This window comes from Symphalangus syndactylus, chromosome 12 (assembly GCF_028878055.3).
Source record: "Symphalangus syndactylus isolate Jambi chromosome 12, NHGRI_mSymSyn1-v2.1_pri, whole genome shotgun sequence".
Lineage (NCBI taxonomy): Eukaryota > Metazoa > Chordata > Mammalia > Primates > Hylobatidae > Symphalangus > Symphalangus syndactylus.
This window is the reverse complement of record NC_072441.2, coordinates 131,709,148-131,721,452: the sequence shown is the minus strand read 5'-3', so window position 1 is coordinate 131,721,452 and position 12,305 is coordinate 131,709,148. Positions and strand designations below refer to the sequence as shown.

Genomic DNA, 12,305 nt, shown 5'->3' with positions numbered 1-12,305 from the left:
GCCAAAGATTTCCATCACATACGTAGTGGTCTGTTTTTTGCTATTATCCTGGCAACAACTCCATAACTTGGAAACCATTTCTTTTCTCCAGCGTTGGCCATATTTGGTAATGTAGAATGTTGAACTGTGAATCAGCTCTAAAAAATCCTAATAAATAAATGAACCTTAAAATTGATAACTCAATAAGTACAGTATTTACCTTATTTATATAAGAACAAGGACTTATCATATGATGCCTTTCATTCTGGTAGGTGTCACCAAGAATTCAATGTAAGACTCAGAAAAAGTCTTTGACTTAGAAGGTGTTGTAAACTAAGCACATTCCGATTTCATTATCATGGCCTTATGGAAGCCCTCATCACTTTTCGTTTGGCTTATCGAAGATACCCCCTAACTCCTTTTCCCTCTCTATTCTGTCCATTCTAAATTTTAGAGTAAGACACTTTTTTTTTTTTTTCTAGACAAGATCTTACTCTGTTACCCAGGCTGGAGTGCAGTGACATGATCGCAGCTCACTGCAGCCTCTACCTTCCAGGGCTCAAGCAGTCCTCCCACCTCAGCCTCCCAAGTAGCTGGGACTACAGGTGTGCACCACCACACTCAGCTAATTTTTTTTAGTTTTTGTAGAGATGGAGTCTCACTATTTTGCTCAGGCTGGTCTTAAACTCCTGAACTCCAGAAGTCCTCCCACAGTGTTAGGATTACAGGCCCAATTTTCTTTTACAAAATGTGTTCCAAATATGCCAATTTTTTCTGTGCTAACAAGTGATTTTTAGTAGTATGCTCCCTAGGAGATTTGGGGTAACGGGCACAAACACTCTTTTCAGGGCGAAGGTGATATTTTATCATTGAGTGCAAAGGTAGCTACACTTTAAAAGAAATTTGTGCCATGGAAAAAGCAATTTGAAGATGGACATTTAGAAATGTTACCATCTATATGTGATTTTGGTTGAAAAATGTTATGCCTCCTCTAAAAGCTGGTAAGTCTGTCATTTGAAAACATTGGAAATAGAATGTTTCTAATCTTCTAAAAGAAAGGTTCAATTTTTAATCTATTGTTTAAAAATATAAAACTATAATACCTCTTCATTAGGTTCCAAGAAAAATTGCTGACATTACAGAAGATAAAAATTTATCATCCCTTGGAGGGAATTGAAAAACAAGTATCATGATTTAATAAATACAGCCAACAACACACTTCTTCCATTGGGAGCTACATGTCTTTGTGAGGTTTATTTTATTTTTTTTTATTATTATTTTTTTTTGAGACAGAGTCTCACTCTCTCAACTAGGCTACAGTGCAGTGACACAATCATGGCTCACTGCAGCCTTGACCTCCTGGGCTCAAGTGATCTTCCACCTCAGCCTCCCAACTAAGTACGACCACAGATGCACACTACCACACCCAGCTAATAATTTTTTAAATTTTTGTAGAGACAGAGTCCCACTGTGTTGTTGCCCAGGCTGGTCTTGAACTCTTGGCCTCAACTGATCCTCCTGCCTCATCCTCCCAAAGTACTGAGATTACAGGCATGAACCACCACCCCTGGCCTATTTTTTATGTATAATAAAAGCAAGTCAAAATCTAAATTAAAAAACCAAACCACAGAAGGGTTTAGACTTAAGATTTTTAAAAATAAGAGCCATCTGATTAGGCACAGTGGCTCCCACCTATAATCCCAACACTTTGGCAGGCCAAGGCGGGAGGATTGCTGAGCCCAGGAGTTCAAGACTGCAATGAGCTGTGATTGAGCCATTGTACTCCAGCCTGGGTGACAGAGCAAGACCCTGTCTCAGAAAAAAAATCAATAAAAATGAGTAAATGAGTACATAAATATGAGCTATCTTCAATCACATTGCATTCTAAATGAAAAGGTAAAAAATTTTGTACCATGAATATGTAAGGTATTTAATATATTTGTTTTACTTATTTATATTTATTTTTAAACAAATGTTACTGAGATAAAAATGATATACAATATTCAAAGTATAAAATTAGATAACTTTCTCTTTTTTTTTGAGATGGAGTTTCACTCTTGTTGCCCAGGCTGAAGTACGGTGGCGTGATCTCAGCTCATTGCAACCTCCATCTCCCGGGATCAAATGATTTTCCTGCCTCAACCTCCTGAGAAGCTGGGATTACAGGCTCCCGCCACTACATCCTGCTAATTTTTGTATTTTTTTTTTTTTTTTTTTTTTTTTAATAGAGACCAGGTTTCACCATGTTGGGCAGGCTAGTCTTGAACTCCTGACCTCAGGTGATCCATCCCGCCTCGGCTTCCCAAAATGCTGGGATTACAGGCGTGAGCCACCGTGCCCAGCCAGCTTTCGACCTATGTATATACATCTGTGCAGCTATCACCATGATCAAAATTGTGAACACATCTGTCATCTCCTAAAGTTTCCCCAGGTCCTTTTGTAATTACTTGCAGGCAACCACTGATGTGCTTTTTGTCACTCGTAGATTACTTTGGATTTTGTAGAATTTTATCTAAATGGAGTTATGTAGTATGCACTGTTTTTTTTTGTCTGGCGTCTTGTCCTCTGTATTTCCATATGAATTTAAAAATCAGATTATCAGACAGGCAGCTGGTATTTTTATTGGGATTGTGCTGAATCTGTAGATCAATTAGGAGTGAATTGACTTCTTAACAATATCAAATCTTTTAACCCATGAATATGCTTTGTTTCTCCACCTATTTAGATAATCTTTAATTTCTCTCAACATGTTTTCTGAAGTTCTTATGCCTCTTTTGTCAAATTTATCACTAGGTGTTCCATATTTTTATGCAATTATAAGTGGTATTATTTTTCATTTCTGATTATTTACAGTATGTGTAAATATAGTTGATTTTGTATATTGATATTTTATCCTGCAGCCTTGCTAACTCTTATTCCAGTAGGCTTATTGTAGATTCTGTTGTATTTTCTGGAGATACTCATGTTGTCCATGAATAAAGACAACTTGCCTATTCCACTGGGCTGGAACTCCCAGTATAATTTTGAATAGAAATGGTAATCGTAGATATTCTTGCCTTGTTCCTGATCTTAGAGCATTTTGTCTTTACTGTTAACTGTGGCATTAGCTCTAAGTTTGTCATAGAAACCCTTTATCAACTGAAGAATGTGTCCTATTCCTAGTTTGCTAAAAGTTTTTATCAAAAATTATTGTTGAACTTTTGTCAAGTGCATTTTCTATGTCTAATGAGATGATTATATGTTTTTTTCTTGATTAGCCTCCTAATGTAGTGACTTATATTGATTGATTTGCAGATTTTAAACCAACTAGAATTCCTGAGATAAACGTTACTTGGTCATGATGTATTTGCTCCCACTTCCCATTATTTAGAGAATATTCGTTTGTGCCGGGCACGGTGGCTCATGCCTGTAATCCCAGCACTTTGGGAGGCCAAGGCGGGTGGATCATGAGGTCAGGAGATCGAGACCATCCTAGCTAACACGGTGAAACCCCGTCTCTACTAAAAATACAAAAAATTAGCCAGGTGTGGTGGCGGGCGCCTGTAGTCCCAGCTACTTGGGAGGCTGAGGCAGGACAGTGGAGTGAACCTGGGAGGCGGAGCTTACAGTGAGCCGAGATTGCGCCATTGCACTCCAGCCTGGGTGACACAGCGAGACTCCATCTCAAAAAAAAAAAAAAAAAAAAAAAAAGAGAATATTCGTTTGTATTAGTCTTTTTGTATGTTGTTGTATTTGATTTGCTGAAATTTTAAGATGTATGCATCTATATTCATAAGGAATATTAGTCTGTAGTTATCTTACAATATCTTTGTCTGGTTTTGGTGTCAGGGTAATGCTGACCTCATAGTTACGAGTTGGGAAGTATTCCCTCCTCTTCAATTTTCTGGAAGTGTGTAGAATTGTTACTACTTCTGTCTTATATGTTTGGCAGAATTCTCCAGTGAAGCCTCTGAAACTAGAATTTGTGGGAAGGTTTTAAATTATAAACTTAATTTTGTTAATAGATATAGGACTATTTAGGTTATCTGTTACTGAGTGAGCTTTGGTAGTGTATATCTTTCAAAGAATTTTCAGTCTCTTCTAAGTTGTCAAATTAATTGACAAAGTTGTTTATAATAATTGACATAAAGTTGTTCTGATAACTGTAGAATCCATAGAAGTGTCACCCTTCTCATTCTTGATGTTGGTAATTTGTGTTTTGTCTTTTTTTTCCTGATTAGTCTGTCTATCGTTTTAATTTTATCGATCTCAAAAACCTGTGTATGTTTTTTGTTGGGTTTTTTGGTTTGTTTTTTGAGACAGGGTCTTGCTCTGTCACCCAGGCTGGAGTAGGGTGGCACAAACATGACTCACTGAAGCTTCAACCTCCTGGGCTCAAGCAGTCTTCCCACTTCAGCCTCTCAGGTAGCCAGGACCACAGGCACACCGCCATACCCAGCTAATTTTTAAATTTTTTGTAGAGATGGGGGTCTCATTGTGTTGCCCAGGCTGATCTTGAAGCTCTGAATTCAAGCAGTCCTCTTGCCTTGGCTTCCCAAAGTGCTGGAATTACAAACGTTAGCCACTATGCCTGGCGTTGTGTGTGGTTTTATACATTTTCTTTCTTGTTTTCCAGTGGTTTTTTTTATTAATTGATTTCTACTTTGGTCTTTACAATTACCTTTCTTCTGGGTTTCATTTGCTCCTCTTTTTTAAATTTCTTAAGGTAGAAAGTGAGGTCATTCCTTTTTTTTTTTTTTGGTTTGGTGTTTTTTGGTAGAGACCAAGTCTCACTGTGTTGCCCCAACTGATCTTGAACTTTTGGGTTCAGCTGGTCCTCCCACCTTGGTCTCCCAAAGTGCTGGGAGTTAGTCTTTCCTTTCTAATATAGTGTAGTGATATAATTTCCTTTCTAACATAATGTAGTGATATAATTTTCCCCCTAAGAACTGCTTTAGTAGTATGACATGTGTTTCCATTTTTATTTAAAGAGACAAGAGTCTTGCTGTGTTGCACAGGCTGTAGTGCAGTAGCCTGATCATAGCTTACTGCAGCCTCGACTTCCTGGGCTTAAGCGATCCTCCTGCCTCATCCTCCCAAGTAGCTGGGACCACAGTTGCCTGCCACCACCCCCAGCTAATTTATTTTATTTTTTGTAGAGACGTGATCTGGCTATGTTGCCCAGGATGGTCTTGAACTCCTAGCCTCAAGGGATTCCCACACCTTGGCTTCCCAAAGTGCTAGGATTACAGGCATGAGCCAGCACACCCAGCCTCTAATTTCCCTTTTGATTTCTTCTTTGACCCACAAATTATTCAGAAGTATATTGTTTAGTTTATGAATATTTAGGGATTTTCCAGAGATTTTTCTGTTACTGATTTCTACTTCTATTTCATTGTAGTCAGAAAACATATTTTATATGACTTGAATCCTTTTAAAATTTATTGAGTTTTGTTTTATGGCTCAGAATGTGATCTTTCTTAGCAAATGTTCAGTGTTCACATGAAAAGAATGTATATTACTACTGTTTGGTACTGGTCTATTAAGTGACAGTTATGTCAAGTTTGTTGGTAGTGTTCAAGTGTTCTACATCCTCACTGATCTTCTTCCTATTTATTTATTCAATCATTTGTATCAGTATGAATAGGTATTTGTTATCTAGATCAGACTGTAATCCATTAATACTTAGTTTTTTTGCTTAAGTTGTTCCGTTTTGGCCATCAAGGTCCTTTCAGTTGGCTCCTTTTCCCCCTTGACATACATCAATTTGGTGGTTTTTGTTTGGTTGGTTTTGGTTTTGGTTTGTTGTTGTTTTATCCTTTCCTTACTATCTGCGACTATAAGATATTCCAGGCTCATGTTGTATATTTCTGACCCCAGTCCTAGAATCAGCCATTTCTCCAAGAGGTCTGGATTTTTAAATTGGAGAGCAATGTTACAAATCAAGATCTGGGTTCTAGGAATGCTTGTTTCTACTGGGGTGTGCTTTTTCTAGTCCCTCTTAGCTGATTGATCAAAGACATATAGTATTAGTATGTATACTAACCTGTGAATATACACATATCTATAAATATTTTTATATGTAATTGTCTGTATTTATATTAAACATGAATTCTTCTTGATGTCTCTGGCTCCAATTCAATATCACATGGATCATTCTAGCTTCTTCTTCCCTTTGCTGATCTGTAAATTTCCACTCCAACAATGAGAAACCTGGGTCCCATCATCCACCATCCATATACATAAACTACTCAGTTCCAGTATACATGTATAGCAGTATCAAAATTGTTAACCCATACTCCTTGAGAAACAACTTTATCAAGTTGAGTTCAGTACTTACCTGTAGTTCCTTTGATCTTTAGTCTTACTGATTTCATTCATTTCCAAAGTTTCTTAGGTCAGCACTTTTCCTTTCACCCTCTCCAGTGATGTTGTTTCATACATTTGTAATACAGTTAGATTCTCTTGTCATAGTCTGCATTCTTCTCTGGGATCCTCTGATCTCATAATTTTTTTTTTTTAATTTGCCTTTAGAGGTGACAAACCAAGGCTTAAATTTTTTTTTCCCTTACATTACTCTCTAGGTTATAAAGTTCTGTATGTTTTGACAAATGCGTAATGTCTTGTATCTGCCACTACAGTATCATACAGAGTAGATTTATTTCCCTAAAATAGTGCACAGTACTTCACCTATTTGTCCCTCATCTTCTCCCCCCGGCACCATTGATTGTTTTACTGTCTCCATAGTTATACCTACCTTTTCCAAAATGTCACATGGTCAGAATCTTATGACATATAGCCTTTCAAATTACTCCACTTTCACTTAGCAATATGCCTTCAAGGTTCCTGTCTTTTCATAGGTTGATAGCTTGTTTATTTTTATCACTAAATAATATTCCATTGTATGGATGTACCACAGTATGTTTATTTATCATCTATTGAAGGACATCTTGGTTGCTTCCAGTTATGGGCGATCGCAAATAAACTTGCTATACACATTCATGTTCAGGTTTTTATGTAGACAAGTTTTCAACCCAGGTGAGTACTTATTTAGAGCAATTGCTGAATTGTGTGGGAAGACTGTGTTTAGCTTTTTAGAAACTGCCAAACTGTCTTCCAAAGTGGCTGTACCATTTTGCATTCCTACTAACAATAACAAGAGTTCCTGTTGTTCCCCATCCTTTTTAGCCATTCTTATAGGTATGTATGAGTATCCAATTGTAGTTTTAATTTGCAATGTCCTATGCCAAATGATGTTGAGAATCTTTTTACATACTTGTTTGCTATCTGTGTATCTTCTTTGGTGAGGTGGCTGTTCAGATCTTTTGCTCATTTTTAAAATTGGGTTGTTTGTTTTCTTGTTGAGATTTAAGAGTTCTTTATACATTTGTCTTTTATCAAGTATGTGGGTTTTTTGTTTTGTTTTGTGTTGGGGGTTAGGGGTTGGGACTTGACTTTTCTTGATTGTTTTTGAGACAAAGTCTTGCTCTGTCACCCAGGCTGGAGTTCAGTGGTGCAGTCACAGCCCACTACAGCCCAAGCTCAAATGATCCTCCCACCTCAGCCTCCTAAGTAGCTGAGACCAGGTGCGTTAGGCTGACACACACAACTAATTTTTAAATTTTTTGTAGAGACAAGATCTCCCTGTATTGTCCAGACTGATCTTGAACTCCTGGGCTTAAGCAGTCCTCCATCTTCAGCCTCCCAAAGTGGTGGGATTACAGGCATGAGCCACCATGCCCAGCCAAGTATGTGTTTTTTACAGACATTTTCTCCTAGTCTATGGTCTGTCTTCTTCATTCTCTTAACAGTATCTTTTGCAGAAGTTCTTAATTTTAATGCAGTCTAGCTTATTAATGTTTTTTTTCGTGGTTTTGCTTTTGGTTTCATATCCTAAAAATTCATTGCCAAAACCAAGGTCACCTAGATTTTGTCTTATGTTATCATATACAAGTTTTATAGTTTTGTGTTTTACATTTAGGTAAATCTTACATTGGGATCATTTTCATGACCCATTTTGAGTTAATTTTTGTAAAAGGTTGTATCTAGATTCATTTCTTTGCATATGAACATTCAGTTGTTGCAGCACCATTCGTCAATGAGAATATATATTTTCTTCATTGAATTGCCAGTCCTCCATTGTCATATATCAGTTGACTGTATTTGTATGGGTCTGTTTCTGGAGTCTTTGTTCTGCTGATTTACGTATCTATTCTTCCACCAGTACCGTGTTGTCTTGATCACTATAGCTTTATAGTGAGTCTTGAGGTCAGGTAATATCAGTCCTCTAACCTTATTCTTCTTCAGTATTGTATTGGTTGTTTGGGTTATTTTGCCTTTCCATGTAAACTTTAGAATCAATTTGTCAATATTCACAAACTAACTTGCTTGGATTTTGATTGGGATTGCATTTAATCCATAGATCAAATTGCTTATAATTAACATTTTAGTCATATTGAGTCTTTCATTATGATCATGCAGTGTCTCATTTATTTAGATCTTTGATTTCTTTCATCAGAGTTTCATAATTTACAGTGTATAGATTTTCAGTGTATTTGTTAAATTTATATGTAGGCATTTCAGTTTTTCTGTTAATGGTATTGTGTTTTTAATTTCAAATTCTGATTATTCATTTCTGGTATAAAGGGACACAATTGACTTTTTAATATTAGCGTTATATCCTGCAACCTTGTTGTAATTGCTTATTAGTTACAGGAGTGTTGTTTGTTGATTCTTTAGAATATTCTACATAGACAATCATGTCATCTCTAAACATAAACACCTTTATTTCCTCCTTCCCAATGTATTTACCTTTCATTTCCTTTTCTTGCCTTTTTGGTTTTGTTTTGCTTTTTTATTTATTTATTTTTTTTAGAGATGGGGTCTCACTATGTTGCCCAGGCTGGTCTTTAACTCCTGGGCTCAAGTAATCCCCCCAACTCAGCCTCTGAAAGTGCCAGGATTACAAGTATGAGCCACTGCACCCAGCCATCTTTTCTTACCTTATTGCACTGGCTAAAACTTCCAGTATTATACTGAATAGGAGTAGTGAGAGGCCATCCTTGCCTTGTTCCCATTCTTGGAGAAAAAATACCCAGTTTCTCCCCATGAAGTATGATGTTAACAACAAGTGTGTCTTCTGTAGATGTTCTTGGTCAAATGAGGAAGTTCTCCTGTATTCCTAGTTTGCTGAGTTTTTATCAAAAAAGTTTTAAATGGGTTTTAGATTTAGTCAAGTGCTTTTTCTGTATCAGTTGATGTGACCATATGCTTTTTCTTCTTTAGTATGTTGATGTGGTAGATAATTGATTTTCAAATGTTGAGCCATCCTTGCATACTTGGAGTAAATTCCATTTGGTGACGGTATGTAACTTTTTTATACATTGTTGGATTTGATATTTCTTATATTGAGAATTTTTACATCTGTTTTCATAAGAGATATTGGTCTATAATTTTTTTCTTTTTTTTTTTTTTTTTTTGAGACGGAGTCTTTCTCTGTCCCCCAGGCTGGAGTGCGGTGGCGCGATCTCGGCTCACCGCAACCTCCACCTCCTGGGTTCATGCCATTCTCCTGCCTCAGCCTCCCGAGTAGCTGGGACCACAGGCGCCCGCCAGCACGCCCGGCTAATTTTTTTGTATTTTTTAGTAGAGACGGGGTTTCACTGTGTTAGCCAGGATGGTCTCGATCTCCTGACCTCGTGATCCACCTGCCTCGGCCTCCCAAAGTGCTGGGATTACAGGCTTCAGCCACCGCGCCTGGCCTTATAATTTTTTTCTTACAATATTTTTATCTGGTTTGGGTAATAGAGTAATACTGGCCCCATGGAATGAGTTAGGAATCATGTTACAATCATCTTTGGTTGGAAGAGATTGTAGAGAATTGGTATCATTTCTTCTATAAGTGTTTGGTAGAATTAATCAGTGAAACATCTGAAACAGGTGCTTTTTTTGGAGATTATTAGTTATTGACTCAGTTTCTTTAATGGAGTCTTTCTTTTTTTAAAATCCAATCTAACAAGTTCTACCTTTTAATTGGGGCATTTAATGTGGTTGTTGATGTGGTTTGTTTATGTCTACCACCTCCCTTTTTCTTTCCTAATTATTCCACCTGTTTTTTTCTCCTTCTGTGATCTTTTGCTGCTTTATTTGGGGTTAAGTGTGTATTTTTATTCCATTTAAGTCCTTTATTGGCTTATAGGCTATAACCCTTTATTGTTTAGTGTTTGCCTTAGCATTTATAGTATATATCTTTAACATATCCCTCATATCAATCTTCAAATAATATTATACCACTTCATATACAGGATAAGAATCTTCCATTTCTCCCCTTCCAGCCTTTATATAGTTGTTTTCAAACTTTTGATCCTCATGTGTTGTAAATCCCACACTATTATTATTTAATAGTAATAATATTATTATTATTTAAACATGTACTGCTTTTTAAAGAGATTTAAATAATAAGAAAATGTCATGCATCTTTTTCCATGTAGTTAAGTTTCCCATTGCTCTTCATTCTTTTGTGCAGATCCATATTTCCACCTGGTATCCTTTGCTTCTGCCTAAAGGACATTTTTAAAACATTTTTTTGTAGTGTGGTTTGCTGTTGATAATTTTATTTAGTTTTTTTGTTTGAAAAAGTATTTATTTTTTACCTCTGTCTTTTAAAAATATTTTTGCTGAGGCCAGGAGCAGTGGCTTATGCCTATAATCCCAGCACTTTGGGAGGCTGAGGCAGTAGGATTACTTGAGGTCAGGAGTTTGAGACCAGCCTGGCCAACATGGTAAAATACCATCTCCATTAAAAATAGAAAAATTAGCCAGGCATGGTGGCACGTGCCTGTAATCCCAGTTACTTGGGAGGCTGAGGCAGGAGAATCTCTTGAACCCAGGAGGCAGAGCTTGCAGTGAGCCAAGGTTGCGCCATTGCACTCCTGCCTGAGCAACAAAACGAGACTCCATCTCAAAAAAAAATTTTTTTTTGCTGGTACAATAACTTCTGACACTAACTACCCCAGATTAGGCCAAACTTTACAAGGGCCCAGTCTGCTACAAAACTGCCCTCACTTTAGACACCAAGCAGAAGTTTGGGGGTTCCCAAGTCACCCATACTTCTGACAAAATGGTTACAAATTTGAGGTTTCTTCCTACCTCCTGAGTTCAGTAATCCACTAGAATGGTTTACAGAACTCAGGAAACCCCTATACTTAGGTTTACAATTTTATTGTGGCAAAAAAGATAAAAATCAGGTCCGGCCAAAGAAGACATGTGTAGGACAAGGTCTGGGAGGGTCCCAACACAAAGCTTCCAGTGCCTTCTCCCTGTGAAGTCAGGACACATCACCCTTCTAGCACATGGATGTATAACAATACATACAAATTATTATTAAGCAGGGAAGCTCACAGGAGCTTTGTGTCCAGAGTGAGCTTTTATTTTATAAGCATGATTGATTGACTCATTCCATATGATTGAACTTAATCTCTAGCCCCTCTCCACTTCTGGGAAGTCAGGTTTATGTCAGACTGATAGCAAGTGGCTCAAAGCCCTAACCCTCTTTTTTTTGTTTTTGTTGTTTTGTTTGTTTGTTTTTTGTTTTTGTTTTGTTTTGAGACAGAGTCTCACTCTGTCGCCCAGCCAGGCTGGAGTGCAGTGGCACGATCTCGGCTCATTGCAGTGAGCCTCCTAGGTTCTAAGCGATTCTCCTGCCTCAGCCTTCCAAGTAGCTGGTATTACAGGCATGTGCCAGCACACCTGGTTAATTTTTGTATTTTTAGTAGAGATGGGGTTTTGCCATGTTGGCCAGACTGGCCTTGAATCCCTGACCTCAGGTGATCTGCCTGCCTCGGCCTCCCAAAGTGCTAGGTGAGTCTCAAAGCCCCAACCCTCCAATTACATGGTTGGTCTTTCAGGTGTGGCCAGCCCCCATCCTGAGTTATATCATTAGCATAAAGTATCAGGCCCTATCATGAATAACAAAAGCACTCCTATCACTTGGGAAATTCCAAGGATTTAGAGGCTCCTTCCCAGGAACTGGGGACTAAGGCCAGTCAAATTCTTTACTACACAACAGCTGGGTCTAGAATTCTAGGTTGGCAGGAGAATAGCCATATCTTCCATAATTTTTTTTTTTTTTTGAGACACAGTCTCGCTTTGTCGCCTAGGCTGGAGTTCAGTGGCGCGATCTCGGCTTACTGCAAGCTCCACCTCCTGGGTTCACGCCATTCTCCTGCCTCAGCCTCCCGAGTAGCTGGGACCACAGGCGCCCGCCAGCACGCCTGGCTAATTTTTTTGTATTTTTTAGTAGAGACAGGGTTTCACTGTGTTAGCCAGGATGGTCTCGGTCTCCTGAC

At 37.9% G+C, this 12,305-nt stretch overlaps 1 protein-coding gene across 12 annotated transcripts in view; it reads left to right on the top strand.

Moving 5' to 3' along the window:
* Window positions 1–12,305, top strand: part of MAST2 (microtubule associated serine/threonine kinase 2) — a 239,566-nt gene that overhangs the window by 189,809 nt on the left and 37,452 nt on the right. For 7 of the 12 annotated variants that reach the window (XM_063627595.1, XM_063627592.1, XM_063627596.1 and 4 more), the window contains exon 6: window positions 7,590–7,706. The exons of the other annotated variants lie outside the window; for them this stretch is intronic. In XM_063627595.1, coding sequence (XP_063483665.1) covers window positions 7,590–7,706 — 117 coding nt within the window. The remainder of the gene's footprint in view (window positions 1–7,589; window positions 7,707–12,305) is intronic. 12 annotated transcript variants of the gene reach the window in all.